This window comes from Periplaneta americana, chromosome 3, assembly GCF_040183065.1.
Source record: "Periplaneta americana isolate PAMFEO1 chromosome 3, P.americana_PAMFEO1_priV1, whole genome shotgun sequence".
NCBI classification, from domain to species: Eukaryota; Metazoa; Arthropoda; class Insecta; order Blattodea; family Blattidae; genus Periplaneta; species Periplaneta americana.
Window position 1 is genome coordinate 13,325,670 of NC_091119.1, and position 16,554 is coordinate 13,342,223.

General features: G+C 34.3%; 1 protein-coding gene across 2 annotated transcripts in view; it reads left to right on the forward strand.

Annotated features, from left to right (window-relative positions):
- The window catches only part of Dpp10 (Dipeptidyl peptidase 10), a 589,638-nt gene that overhangs the window by 510,847 nt on the left and 62,237 nt on the right, over positions 1-16,554 (forward strand). For both annotated transcript variants that reach the window (XM_069820006.1, XM_069820007.1), the window contains exon 4: positions 13,295-13,389. In XM_069820006.1, coding sequence (XP_069676107.1) covers positions 13,295-13,389 — 95 coding nt within the window. The remainder of the gene's footprint in view (positions 1-13,294; positions 13,390-16,554) is intronic.

Genomic DNA, 16,554 nt, shown 5'->3' on the forward strand with positions numbered 1-16,554 from the left:
AAACTCAAATGTAACACCTGCAATAACTTCTACATAGGACAGACAGGCAGATCATTTCAATCACGTTACAAAGAACACATCACAGCCATAACAAAATTACAAAACACTTCCATATATGCATAACATATGACTAACCACACTACAGAGACATCAACACAGACATGGAAATTCTACACATCCAACCAAAAAGCCAGAAACTAAACACACTAGAACAATACGAAATATACAGACACACAAAAACACATCCAAATGAAATTCTCAACACACAACTCAATTTCAGAATACACACACATTCTTCGACTCCACATTACACTACACAAACACACCCCCACAGGAAACAAAACAAAAGGCGCCAAGACCAGCAACAATCAGTTCTGAAGGAGGTCAGTAACAGGAAAAACATGTTAACTAGACACGGTAAAATCTAACACGAGAAAGACATATAATACATATTCCGAAGTGATATAGTGGTAAAAGTTGTATAATCAAGATGTATATAGAAAAATATAAATTTACAGCACTATTCATGTCGAAAATATAGCATCTGACATGTCGAATATCTGTATCTATATTATGGCTAAGGATCGGTGAAAATAACGGAAAAAAAAAAAAAAACATAAAAAATTGAAATTTTGTTTTTAATAAATACATCTTGATTACACAACTTTTAACACTATCACTTCGGAATATGTATGATAAGGACTTTCTTGTGTTGTTTTTAACCCTAAAAAAATAAAATCATATTTAGTTTTCTAAACTAGTTTTTCATCTAGTCTCCTGTCAAAAAATCTGAAAGTTAGAATTTATAAAAGAAAAGTTATATTACCGGTTTTTGTGTATGGTTGTGAAACTTGGACTGCATTTTGAGAGAGGAACAGGATTGAGGGTGTTTGAGAATAAGGTGCTTAGGAAAATATTTGGGGCTAAGAGGGATGAAGTTACAGGAGAATTGAGAAAATTACAAAACGCAAAACTGCACGCATTGTACTGACATAATTAGGGACATTAAATCCAGACGTTTGAGATGGGCAGGACATGTAGCACGTATAGGCGAATCCAGAAATGCATATAGAGCGTTAGTTGGGAGACCGGAGGGAAAAATACCTTTGGGGAGGCCGAGACGTAGATGGGAGGATAATATTAAAATGGATTTGAAGGATGTGGGATATAATGATAGAGACTTGATTAATGTTGAACAGAATAGGGACCGATGGCGGGCTTATGTGAGGGCGGCGATGAACCTCCGGGTTCCTTAAAAGCCATTTGTAAGTAAGTGACAATTTAAAGTTCCTCAGGACGAATTTAAAGGAACCAGCACGTGAGTGGAGCTGCAGCCCTATAAACTGACACTCAGCTGTCATTCTGACAGACTTTGTTCTTCATTTCAAGTAATTTTACTTTTCATTCAGTTCATATTTCGCTCTGTTATGTAGGAGAAAAACGTGTGTGTTAGACCTCTATAGAATGGAAGGATAACGATAGTACATTGTATATCATATACAGTACATACTTGTTTTCCAATTTTCAACACTTTGTAACATCCACAATGCTCTAATGAATGTAATTTTTCTCCAATCTCACTGAAAGTTTGCACAGAAGTCCACGTAAGCATGTGAATTAAACTGACACATGTGGTTCCTTCTGCTATTGAAGGTAATCAAAAGAGCATGTATTGAGGATGTGCCAAGTTAAAAAAAAAATTGAAAATTAACAACTAATAAGATATTTTATTCTCAAAAAATAATTGGAGAAATATGAAAATCATGCGTCATATTTACATATACAGAGTGTTAAAAAATAACGTTTACAACGTTTCAGGGGTAATAGAGGAGGTAAAAACAAATATATTTTGTAAGTGACAAACTTTGACAGATGCGCCGTTTACTGTGTACGTAAGTGTTAGTATAATCCATAAAGAACAAGACCAATTGTCGTTTTAGATGTGGTGTTCAAACTGCCGTCCATTGAAGGCATTGCACAACTGGTACCTTCGTACTATGGAGTGTCTGCAACGCTCAAAAAGGCCAACATTGTCTCTAATAACATGTGCAGCTTCAAGAACGCGAGTAACTAAGTCTTCTGCCGTATCGATCGGTGCCTTATACACAAGACATTTCACGTCTCCCCAAAAAAAGGAATCCAGTGGGGTTAGGTCCGGTGATCGAGGTGGCCACGGTACCGGCCCACCGCTGTCAATCCAACGATCGGGTAATGTAGCATTTAGGTGATTCCTGATACGATTATCAAAGTGTGGAGGGGCACCGTCATGCTGAAACTATATTCGTTCTCTGATGTTCAATGGGATATTTTCTAAAAGTTTTGGTAGGACATCGCGTAGAAAAACAAAATAATTATCACCATGGAGACTGTTAGACAACAAATAAGGCACTACAAGGTGGTCGTGCACAAACAGAACTAACCAGTGTGTGTTGTGACGGAAGTCAAGTCATCAAGTGTATGAGACACAAAAACGGGCTCTTAAGTGTTGTCGGAAAAATTCACCATTAAAATGGGACACACTCACGGACACGAGAACGCGAATTCGATTATGCGCACTGTTCAAAACATACAGAGGTGAGCCTGCCTGGAGAGAAATAAAAAATAGGTTGCAACCGCCAAATTACTCTTCCAGGAACGAACACTCATATAAATTGAGGGAAAGAAGGCAGAGGACGGACACTGGAAAGTTTTCTTTTCTCAATCGTACTATCAGGGACTGGAATGCTTTACCTGCAGACTTACTAAAGGCTTTACCAACAACCAAAAACGTATTTAAAAATAGGCTTAAGGACCTTACTAATAGACGGCAATTATACACAGTATTTAAAGGGTGTAAATGATATGTTGTTATTGAAGTGTTCTATCAGTGAAGAATTATGTTGTGTCAGTGAAGTGTGTTGTATCAGTGAAGAAGTATGTCGTGTCAGTGAAGTGTGTTGTGTCAGTGAAACGTGTTCCTGTCAGTGAAGCTTTATAGTTTATAGTGGTAGTGCATAGTATTTGAACAGTGAAATGTTTTTGAAGTGTTAGTGAAATCAGGATAGAATCAGTGAAATGTGTCGTAGTTCCATTGCAGTGAGTGAGTTGACAGCGAAATGAGTGTAATTTGAAAGGTACTTGTGCAGATATGAACATATCATACTCGTGGGTTTTAGTTCGATCTCAGTTTTAAGATATAAATTAGATTTATTTCAAATGTTATTTTAAGTGATCGTTTCATTTAATTTAGTATATTCCCTGTTGTTGTTGTTGTTATTATTATTATTAATTATTGTTAGTATTAATTATTAGTATTGTTAATTGTATTTTTAATTAATAAGTTTATTATTGTCATTATTGAGTGTAATTAGTTACCACTGCCACCGGGTATATACCCACTGCAGTGTGAATAAATACATACATACATACATCTATTCCTTCAGGCCATCTAGCGGCAAAACGGCGCATCTGCTAAAGTTTTGTCACTTAAAACAGATGTTTATTTTTACCTCCTCTCTCATCCCTGAAACGTTGTATACGTTATTTTTAACACCCTGTAGGTAATACATAATAAAGAGTAACGTCATGAAACCCCAACATTCGTTCTCGGAGAGTCTGTATTTAGGTAAAAAAAAATTGACTACGGTTGTCTTCTTTTGCAATAAAAAAACACAGAATTGTGATATATATAATGATATAAATACTCAAAATTGGACAAATTATAGAACTTCGTGTTTTTTTTTTTTTTTTTTTTTTTTACAATATGTAAAATGAATTAACAAATGGAATGGTTCTTTCTATCAGCGGAAAAAATTGTTCTCGGAGAAATTATCTGCAAAATTGTTTCTACGCGTACTGTGTAATTGTTATTTCGCGTGTACGCTCTACCACCAGAGCACCAAACAACATGCGATGGGCTGTCTGCCCTGCCTTACCGAAGGCTTGCTCTTTTATACAGGATTACAGCTCGCTAGCTCTGACTCCACCTTGTTACGAACGGGTGAATGTCGCAGTAATTATTTTTGTAACGATCTAATTGACATGGTTACATTCCTTGAAAAGAAAGGAGTGCTTAGAATCTCATAAGTCCCTAACACTTTTTAATAATCATATCGTTTTTCAACACCGACATTTTAAAACGGAAAAATTGTATTAGAAATTATTACAATGTAACAATAGCTACAGTGGAACTCCACAAATAGACACAGCAATGGTCCGTGTGCGAGACGAGGTACGAACGCTGTCTTTCTACGGAGTACTGCGGACATTGGTAAACATAAGGGCTGTACAATGTTTTTATGGCGTGCGGACCGAAACATAAATAATTAACGTATATAATTTTAAATAATATATTGTAGTATATGCAAAATATATAACAAAACAAATCCGTGATTAAGTATAATATACAGGGTGTAACAACTTTGTTTAGAATTTCTGGAACATGTTCCCTGACACGTTCTACGTCGATTAAACCTAACACACCTATATCCAAAGTTCTATAGGTTTGGAGTATTTGTACCCCAAAGTTAAATTTTTGAGTTTAATTTTATCGCTGAATACTGAAAGAAGTAACACCAATTTCCGAAAGTGACATGTCTACGTCATTATTTTTATTAGTACCATATTACATTTTAATATCAACTACTTGTGAGTATGAAAGAAGCAGTGCAAAGTTGAAAAAAATGTCCTTAATATTCCAAACACTGTACTTCTTGAAATTTGCCAATAGGCACGTGAAAATACCTGTGCACTAGGAATCCTACGATTTGGGAACCGTGCTTGATATGCCAAAACAGCTGCTGTTGCATTGCCATCACACAGTCCATACACACAAACTATGTCGGCGTATTCCTGATGTGTGTACACAAAAGGCATGTTTTAATGGCCAAAATTCAATAAAAAGACTAGTCACAATACGGTTTATTTTTCTCACAACTGTTATTTTAAACTGTTGTCTGTTTCGTTTCCTTAGCAACCTAAACAATTTTAATTTAATTTCTCTTAAAAGTAAAATTTCCTTCATTCACTGCTTTTCAAATGTTTCTTATGTATCTCTACTTAGTAATGCCATAAAATAGGCCTTGTATAAACGGTATATTGCTTGGAGCTGCAAGAAGTTATATTTTTTCCAGCTCTGTTATCTCTGTAACCTCTCAATTTCGGATATAGGTATGTTAGGTTTAATCAACGTAGAACGTGTCAGGGAACATGTTCCAGAAATTCTAAAGATTAAAGTTGTTACACCCTGTATACGTGATACATCTGAAACATAAAACAAATTTCTGGAGGAAAAACTCTCTAAATATATCTACATACGGGGCTTTCATTTCAAAACTTCCCACTCTAAATAACTAGTTTATTAAATTCAATTCAATTTAAACCAAAAAAACACGTAAATTTAGATATCAAGGGGGAAGTCTTAAACCAGGCTTAATTGCATTTTAGATTTCACCTCCCACCTCCAGCCACTCCCACTTCGAGATTTCAAATGGCACCCCTGTATTTTTATACTTGAATATGAAAGAGCATTCAATTGTTTATACACCACATTAATTTGTTTTCGCATCTTTTCTTTTCTATCGTCGTCTGGCAACCTGCATTTTTGTTATTGTTGATTAGAGCTGAAGAGAATAAAGCTACAAAAACTTATTGAGCACTATCCGTACCCGTGCGCTCCGCTGCACCCGTTAGAAATAAATATAAAGTAATTACATAATTAAAATAGGACATTTGATCCAGGGAACATTCGTGTTTGATAGAAGGATAAATCGTTTAATATGTTACTTAATTTAAATTGTATTTGCGTAATTAAAATGCGATCATTTTGATCCAGAGACCACTCATTTGGTCATAAAAATTATTTTAGGAAATACAGGAACCGAATGTACAGAATAGCCTCTCAAGTTTTCTGTACATAAGAAGCTATTTTAATCTTACCTGTCCTCAATTCACTCAGAAGTTACTGTAATAACATTGAAGCATTATGTCCATCCAGAGAAACTACACTTTCCAATGGTGAATTAATAACTAATTATACAAATCGGTTAATTTAGCTTCCGATATTACTTCATACAAACACAGAAACATTATCTGTAGGCTATCTTTCATAGCTTTCGATTGTTGCTGTCCAAGGCCCCTTATAGACGAAGTCATTTGTTTTTCTATTCATTACACGGCCTTAGATGGCAGTTATTTTAATTTTAAAACTCATTTATCTCATTAAATATCAGTCCTATCAAAATTGTTCAAGGAATAAAACTTATCGGAAATTATTTTTAAAGAAACGTTTGTTATATAACATTTTTCACAAAAATCAATAATAAGCGAGATATTTCGATTGATTTAATTCAGGCCCCCTTATAACCTCCCTTTTAAATAATGTATTTTGAATGCCATATAGCCTAAAATCTAAGTTACAACGAACTTAATTTATATTCCAATTTTCATCGAAATCCGTTCTGTCATTATCGCGTGAAAAGGTAACAAACGTACAATCAGACAGACAGACAGTACATACAAACAAAAATTTCAAAAAAGGGAATTTCGGTTACAGGGCGGTTAATTATATATGTTAGGACCAATTATTTTTGGAAAATCGAAAATTACCAGAAAAATTTCGGCTACAGATTTATTATTAGTATAGATTTGTTGTAATAGCTGTGTTTGTGTATTAAATTATTTTAAAATGGTGTATACCCTTCAAGAGAGAACATAAATCATCTTTATTGATTAAATTTAGGAAATACACAAAATAAGCTCTTTTTTCATCCTACAATCAACTGATAATAACAAAGCTTCTTAAAATCACTACAGAATGCCTCGTAATTAGATGAATTTTATTCTATCCTATGCACTATTCTCATCGAAACGTCAAATTCTTGAGGGATGGCTCTGCACCCTTTTTTAAACCGTTCTAATATTTGTAACTTCTTCAACATAAGTACACATTTTTTATCCCTGCCTTGCTGCCAACGTGTACGAGTATCTGCACACTACTGCACTGGTTCAACTGGTTAGCCCTGTGCAGCACGGGACAGGATGCGTTGACTTACCTTGTATCGTGAAGTATACGAGAGTGAGCGTCTATTTGTGGAGTTCCACTGTATTTCATCAGGATTTGTGAAAAATTACATAAAGTACTCCCAGTAAAATAATGTAACTCCAAAATTGTGATTTGTAAAGATACTCTATTTCCTAGCAAAATACTGCTGTAATAGTAGATATATTACGGCACAAGATTGAAAAGAGATTTTGTAATGTACTTAACAAACGTGTATTGTACAATATTTTTTGCACGATCATAATATGGGCTATTCCATACGAAATCGATCAGTAAAAAACATCGCATTTCTTTATACTCTAATTTTTTCCCTATTTATACAAGGTGCTGAGGAGAGTGCATTTTCAAAAACATGCTATCGAAAATCAAACGGTTTTCGTATTATTGACCGACAAATTTAGCTTATTTTATAAAAACAAGCCTCTTTCAGCGCTCAGAACTGTGGAACCATTTACTGCAGAACATTGAACGGGAGCTCATTTTGAAGCTGACATTTGGTAGGTTATGTTAAGAAGTAAGGCAGATAATCTGATTTTACTTACTTTTAGGCTTTTTGCTAATTTGTAAAAATGTACAAAAATATTGAGAAAAAACCTTGCATTATTAAGAGGGATTCGGCATTGTTTGCTTAGTGGCTCGGCAATAAGTTTCGAGGGTATTAAATAAATTATTTTCACACGCTTGGACTTGAACGGCGCAGTACTGCACGCACTGGCGAGAGCTGAAGATAAGCGTGCGTTGCGCGTCATTTTACTCCTGTGTTTATGAAAACCTGTGATAAAGCTAGCACAGCCATGACTGCTAGACGACACATCACGTGTTTATGTCTCCTGGCCTTGCTTACCTCGGCTAGCTCCCGCCTCACAGTCAGCTGGTTAGTTCACGCGCGTACTATTTATTTTCTTTATTTGATATTTTCAATACTTTCTTATCAACGTGCCATCAGTAAAAAATATGTGTTTATTTGTACTTTCAATGCGGAATCTAACTATATATTTTTTTTTTATATTTTTTCCTTTGGCAAAGGCGTCTTAATGAGGAAAAATCTAAATTTCTCCATTTCCATAAAACGTAAGAAAATCTGTTTATATGTCAATATAAACTTTAATTTCTCAGCACCAAAATAAACCATGATTTTGATCATTGGGTGAAAGGGTTTCGGAGCTACAACAGTTTAAAGTTGCTAATTTTATGAAAATACGATAAATTTAAATATTTTTAATTTAAACACTATGAAGTTCTGATGCCTCAAACTTTGCACAAAGCATTGTATCACAGTTCTCTACGTACAAAAAAGTTTTATTGTATTTAGAAATTGTAAGGTCAATTTTCTCTATATTTCGGTCGATTTGAGATGGAATAGCTCATACCTATATGTAAAATTGCAAACACAATATATTTTTTTCTACCAGCCTCATGGTCTAGTGGTAGGAGTTTCTGGCTATAGTTCATGAGGTCCCGGGTTCGGTTCCCGGTTAGAGCACAGGAATCCCCTTAAAGGGGATTATTCCTGTGTTCGTCCATGGTCTGGAATTTAGGTTAAGTTTAGATTTAAGACCTCTCCTGGCACCACATTATCATAATCATCCTATCACATCATCGGGGTAATGTAACTCCGCCTTCCAGGCGCCCCAACCTCAGAAGTGGGTTACAACTAAGCCACGGCCAGGAGAGAAGACCAGAAATGTCGAAAGACAACCTGGTGGCATTGGATTTTAAAAAATATATTTTTTTCATTGAGAATTTAGAGCAATATTATTCCAAACCCCTTCGCAAAACTATACTGTAATGGTAACTAAGTAACAATAAGTGCACTGTAATAGGTCTATTTCAGTATAGTTTTATGTTATGAAGAATGGTTTCCCTAGCAACAAGTATGTTTGAAAATTCTAACTTCCAAGGCCTAACAATAATAGCTGTAAATAAAACAAAACGAACTTCATTCCTACACAGCTTCCACTATCGTGACAAAATGCATCAAAGGTAGTTAGAAGTTCAGAACTGCACGAAATAAAACCTACAGCAGCCTCATGAATACAGTTTTTCAAGTGTTAAGCATGTAAAGAGGTGAAGCTGGAGACGTTTTAATATTCTTGTCAACCAGATGAATCTAAGTTTCCAGCCAAGTTATACCGCAATGAGGCTTGCATACTTTCCAGGGCAGAGGAAGCATTCTTTATAAAATGTTGTCTTTAGCAATTCCCCCTCCTGGCGGGCATGCAACTAAGATGAGGTTAGGTATTACCATAATCTCCCTTTTCTTCAGAGAGAGGTAACTGGCGGGGGTCTGGAACCCGGCCAATCGGGTGTATAAAACTGCATTCCGCTTGCCAGAAACGTCTAATGTACTAATCGAACGTCTGGATAGCTCCTCTGCTCTGCTCTGCATTCAGAGGAGCTCCTCATCGACACTCGGGAGTACGTCTCTAGAATATAGCTTACTACAAAATGCAATGTAATAGAACAGAATTTAGCAAATGATTATGCGGTAGATTTTTACACTAATAGCCGAATGAGAGGCGGTTTCAGCTTGACGACCTGGTCTATGTTTCATTCCATTGTTTAATTTTTAGTGCGTTATTTTACTACGTTGTATCAACATATCTAAAAGAAAGATTATACAGGGGCATCATTTTATTTTTACTTCAATTATTTTTATTGTACCTGAATTTTTTAATGTACTTCACTCCCACCCCTTCTACTAATGAATATCAACCGTCAGAACCAAGACCGCATATACAGTCATAGTAGCCTTACGGTCATAGTAAACAGTACGTTCCAAAAATATGTTCGCGTTTTCCAGTGACGAAAGAGCTTTCAATATTGCATAATTTGCATTTGCCTACGTCGCATCCCGGTTTCCCCCACCTGCTTCTATTCGCCTCTCTGTAAATGCTAGTGGCTGGGCTGTCTTAGCTCTTTTCTGAGAATATTAATTTCTGTTAGGAATTGGACGTCTACATCCATACAATAACTTAAATAAAAGGGCCTCGTTAAGTAATTAACTGTCACGTGATTTCCTCCCTTTCTACGACGCTGCGACGTAACCACTTGGACGGACAGTAGATAGCATGTCTGAGTAATTTTATCTTTTCGGATCGGGCAGAAATGAAGATTGAATTTACAATATGTAAGGTCTCTTTTATAGAGTAGGTACAGAATTATTTCAACATGAGTTACTCATACGAAGTACGAACCTAGTAATTGGAATTACGTACAATAGTCTATAGTGCGATAATATGCACAAAAGAACTGAAGCCTGTATCGAAATGAAAGGCCACCATTTTAAAAAACGTGTTTAATTATCCATATTATGATTATTTTTCAATTTAACTTCATTCTCTATATTGTACGCTAATGTGCTGTAGACAGTATAATATACACTGCATAATGAATACGTCCGCATGGAAAGCTCAGTTCGTGAGTAAAAACACTCATTGTTAATACTGTACTGTATTCTGATCAAACAAAAACCTAATGAAAATTATCAAACTCAAAATCGCGATATTTCCTAGTTTACGTAAATGGATGAACTACTTTTCTTCCCTCCTATACCTAGTAAAGTGATTTGTTTGTATATTACGCCAGTATCATCGAACTCCAGTCGTGGAAGGGGGGTAGCAGACAGTGTTTCCGTTGTTAATAGTTGATCCAAAAGGTATAGCCAGGTTAATATTAAAATGTTAGTAAAAATAAAATGATGTCCCTGCATAAAAAATTATAAAACCTATTGTAACATATGGATCAGAGTCATAGACTTTAACAGACAAGTCAATGACTTGGGAAAGGAAAATACTTCGAAGAATTTACGGTCCAATATATGAAAATGGCATGTGGAGAATTCGTACAAACTCTGAAATTATGAACAAATATAACACACCAGACATTGTGGCAAAAATAAGATCAAGAAGATAGAGATGGATGGGACAGGATAGACTGGTGAAGAAGATTTTAGAAGGAAAGATGGGAGGCAATAGAAAGAGAGGAAGACCCAGGCTTAGATGGAGTGATGATGTGGAAAATGTTTTGAGACAGCTGGGGGTAAGAAGGTGGAGAAACAAGACTTTGGATCGAGACATATGGGCATCTATCCCAAAGGAAGCCGAGACTAAACTTAAAGGGCCGTAGAGCTATAGGATGATGATGATGATGATGATGATGATAATGGTGATGGTGATGTATCAACATCTCAGGTTATTTAGCGTCTGAATAAAATGAAGATTTTAACGAGTCCGGGGTTCAGCACCTATAGTTTCCCAGCATTTGCTCGTATTGGATTGAGGGAAAACTCCGAAAAACCTCAAGTAGGTGTTTTTCTCCAGCCGGGATTCGAACCCGACCACCTGGTTTCGCGGTCATACACTATAACCGTTACTCCACATGTGTGGACCATTCTTTAATTAACTGAATTATTATTGCAATTATTTATTTTTAATTATGTTTAACTTTTATATACAAATAAGATAGTACGGATATACCCTTATCAAATGCATAGCCTACTGTAATTCTGTTATTCATTGAAGACGAGTCTCATTTTAAATTAATTTTAAATTATCTAAATATAAAATATAACGCAGTACCTAGATATTTTTATTTCGCACGAAAAAATGACTCTTCCTTCTAAATAAAATGTGATTTTTTTTCCGTTATAAAATATAGATAAACATTTCTACTTATCAGATCGTTCAGTATTACATGCGTGTGGTATCTGGCAACGATGTAAGTTTACGCATAGTTTTAGTGACTACTTCCAGGGAGCAGCACAAGCAGACACGGTCAATTCTCTTTCCACAACTGCCTTCTCGAGATCAAGAAGGCAGTGTCATCACCCCCTTCACAGTTGAATGAAACGGAATTATAAATTTAATCAATGATGAAAATAATTTTCTGACAATTTCAAAGTGATTGTTTCAATAATAATTAAAAAAAATGGTATTTTGTTTCTCAAGTTTCTTCAGAGTGCGTAATATGCACGAAATGCTTGATTTTTACGAAATATTCACAGATATTAAACCATTTTGATCACCAAAATAAGGTAAAATAATCAACAGTAATTCACTGGAGGTTGTGATTTATCTAGAGAAAATCAAAACTCGAGTGGGATTTAATTGACTATTATACGATTAGAAGAAACTATATAAAGATTAGAAGTAACGAAGTACTCCAATACAATAAAAGATTAATTGACTTCCGAAAACACAAAACTATCTTCAAATTTGTACATCTCAACATTATAAATATTACGCTAGTAGATGGCAGTAGTGTGTTATGAATAGCTGTTTTCTTATCAGTTGTGCCAACTATGGTATCTTCATTGAACTCTGTGGATGGTTACTGGTCAAGAAGGCTTTGTTGGTTCAGTTTCATTTTTATTAAAAAAGTTGCATTCCACTTCAATTATCCCGATCCCAGTAATCTACATCATCTTAGTATTAAACAATATCTGATACGTGACTATCCATAATATCATATAGCAGAAGCTATAACATAACCTAAATAATATAAATGAGTGTAGAAAAGTTTTAATTAGGGATGATGAAATAAACAAGAAACATTTTAATTAACGATGATGAAATAAAAAATAAACATGAATAATTTTAAAAGAAACAATTACCGGTATTGAAAGTAGGTACAATTTTCAAATTTGAATGTTTTAGTGGTTGGTGGTTCAGTTGATGTTATATTGGACGTGTGCGTAAAAGAGGTGAAATCGGTGATGTACATGGTGTATCCCTCAACTTATTCAGGATTTCCGAATGGTGCTTTTCATTTATTTGTAAATAGGGTTTCAGGGAAGATGCATAGCTATGACCAGTGATCTTTATTAATTCTTGTTCTTGAATGCCAATGTGAGTCATATTTGAAAGTGCTGTGCATCGACTGGAATGGTTTGTAATTTTCTATTTTTTGACGTCCAGACCAGTGCAGTTTGAAATGTTGGCAGACAAAGAAACAAATGGTAGTGATAAAAATAAACAAATGCTAGGGACGCGATAAAATTAAACAAATGCTAGGGACGCGATAAAATTGTGCGATAAGCGGCCATGATTGGTTTGAAAGACGTCCTTTCGTACCATTTTATTGGTCAAAAGTAGTGTGACGTAGTAAAAGTGTAATAGTCACAATAAAATCACATCCCAATACATTACTGATTACAATTCCTTTAATACAGAGGAAAAAATAATTGACAGGCCTATTATTTTGTTTATCGGTTGCCATCAACATTCTAACTCAAGTCACCATTTATCTTTACAGGTGAGGAGCTGGTGTTCAGGGACCAATGGGGTGGCATCAGTCTGCTCAATGCTGCCAACCTCACCACACGATCACTTATGACGAACCAGACTTTCGTAAGTAAACATCTTTCTTTCATACTCAAAACAGCTGAGAGATGAAAAGTTATCCACAATAAAAATTTCTCCTACGTTCTCCAAATAGATATCTTTACAGAATATAAAGTATATACATGCTTTCACGTGTTAATTAACTAGGTTACCTTATTGACTAGTTTCAGCCGGTGGGATATTATCAGAACTGGGTGGTCTTCGCGCCTTCTAATTTTGTTTCCTGTGGGGGTGTGTTTGTGTAGTGTATTGTGGAGTCAAAAAGTGTGTGTGTTCTGAAATTGAGTTGTGTGTTGAGGATTCGATGCGGATATGTTTTTGTGTGCCTGTATATTTCGTATTGTTCTAGTGTGTTTTGTTTTTGGTTTTTCGGTTGAGATGTAGAATTTCCATGTCTGTGTTTATGTTGCTGTAGTTGTGGTTGGCGTTTGTGATGTGTTTTGCATATGTGGAAGTGTTTTGTGATTTGGTTATGGCTGTGATGTGTTCTTTGTAGCGTGTTTGAAATGATCTGCCTGTCTGTCCTGCGTAGAAATTGTTGCAGGTATTGCATTTGAGTTTGTATACACCTGTGTGGTTGTACTTGTTTCTTTGTGTGTTGAGATGCTTTTGTAGAGTGTTTTGTATTCTGTATGCGATGTTGTAATTTAATTTCTTGAATGAGGATACAATCTTGTGTGTGTATTTTTTTTTTTTTTTTGGTATGTTAGTGTGATGTATTTTTTGTGTTCCTGTGTTTGTGTTGTATTCCCATGTTTTTTGTAATTCTGTTTTGTCTTATTATGTTGTCTATTATGTTAGGGTGTATTCGCTTTCTTGTGCTATGTATCTGATTGTGTTTAACTCTTCCTTGTAGTCTTGTTGGCTCATTGGTATGTTGAGCAGTCTGTGTACCATTGTTCGGAATGCAGCTTGTTTGTGTTGTGTTGGGTGATTGGATGTGTTTGTGTGTTGTTGTTGTTGTTGTTGTTGTTGTTGTCCTCGTCGTCGTTGTTGTGGGTTTTCTGCAGATTTTGAATGTGTGTTTTGTTTGTTAGCTTTTGTTATTGTGACGTCTAGGATAACTTTAATTAACCACCAGTGGGAATAATTTCTGCAGACCTGCATTAAGTTCGAATGCAATAACTTCAATGACAGTCGTTTGAGCTACAGTACTTTAAAATTTAAAATATTAAACCTCCTACTGTTCACATTTTACTTTACTACGTTTATTTACAATGGGTGGTAAGAACAAACATGAGTACGGTATACAGTATATACTGGACTTTTTTTAAGTAAATACTCTTGTTAGTAAGAATAAAAACATTTGAGTACCTACTCATTTTTATTACATACTCGTAACATGGAAGCATAGTAGAATATACTCAAGCGTCCATCTTGTACAGAATAAAAGCTAGTATATTCTCATATTTATAAGTTCGTTCTCATGTTATTCTGAGCATGGTTTGTAGCAGGATCAATTCTGAATATTTGTTGATTTGTGTTCAGTTTAAAGTTAAATTTAAAAAATGGCATAATTTATGAACGATGTAGTACCTCATGGAAAAATATAGAAAAAGACGTGAACTTCAGAAGACTTTAACGCTTCACAAAAGTGAATGTGAAATTGGTTAAACACGTATTTGTTATTCATAAAAAACATAACCTATAAAAATATGAAAGACTATCACATTATAAGGTTCGATTGTGTATTGTTAAATATAATTAACAATTACAGTTTATTTTGTAAAATTTGAATTGCAAAATGCAATTACTTGTAGCTTTAAAATTACATATATAACTGCTTCAAAATAAAAAATACAATTAGCATAACTGGAATTCTAGAAATGGATTGTAATCTCTATCCAACATCCCATAATGACGATTTCCCAGTACTATATTCTTGTTTCCTGTTTTATTAACGTTACTTATCTGATTCATTTTCTCTTTCATGTTTATTTATTTATTTATTTATTTATTTATTTATTTATTTATTTATTTATTTTATTTATTTCATTTATTTATTTCATTTATTTAATTATTTAATGCATTTAATTAATTAAATTATTTATTTATTTAGTATATATATTTATTTTATTTATTTATTTTATTTTATTTATATATTTTATTTATTTATTTAATTTATTCATTTAATTAATTATTTAATGCATTTAATTAATTAATTTCTTTATTTACTATATTTATTTATTTTATTTAATTAACAATTTATTTAATTGATTACTTATTTATTTAATTAATTTATTTTATTTAATGAATTAATTACATTTAATTTATTTATTTATCCATCATCAAAATTTACAAAAAGCAAAACACTAACCACTACAGCGCCTATAGCATGTGAAAGTCTATAAAAAAAAAAACGAGCATCACGGTGCAATGTGATCAAAGAGGATAATAACACGAGTATATACTAACTTTTAAACGATCAAGAAGGCTGTAGAGATGAGTATATATTCGCGTTAGGTAGAATGTCTTTATTCTTACGAAAAAAAGGTATGTTCTAGTGGTTACGAGTATATAATCACAGGAAGTGCCCATACTCATAAGTATAAACCTTGAGAAAGTACTAAAGCTTTATTCTTACTACCCATCATGTACAATTTAGTGTGTTAAAGCATAGCATAATACATGAATTTATACAGTTAACCACCTTACTTTTGCACTACTACATCAGGGAGTAAGAGGTGATCCTCTTACGATATTCAGTTAGGCAGTCTTATAATACAAAAAAATTGTCTCTACGACTCATTGTATGGCAGAAGCAAACAGTACTCGAGACACTTGTAGGCTCCATTTCTAGCTCCCGTTACCTAAACACAGAATATGTTATGGATGAAACGAACACACGTGCTTTTTCCGCAATCATTCAACTGCAATTGACGTAATTTTCATTGGTGTTGCGTCATTCACTTCACAGTTCTGCCAATCTATGCATTATTTATGAAATGACCCTCGTATGTTTCTCCTTTGCAAGTTCTTCTAATCGAGGACAAAATGTTACATAACTGTCCAACTTCGAGACTATAATAATAATCTAGTTAAATTAAACGAACTTTTTCTTAGATATGAAGTATCACTTCTTAACCACCGATATGTTGATCCATAGAAACAATCAATGTAGCGTAATGAAATTACATGAAGAATGTAACATGTATTACAGAGGCAATACTA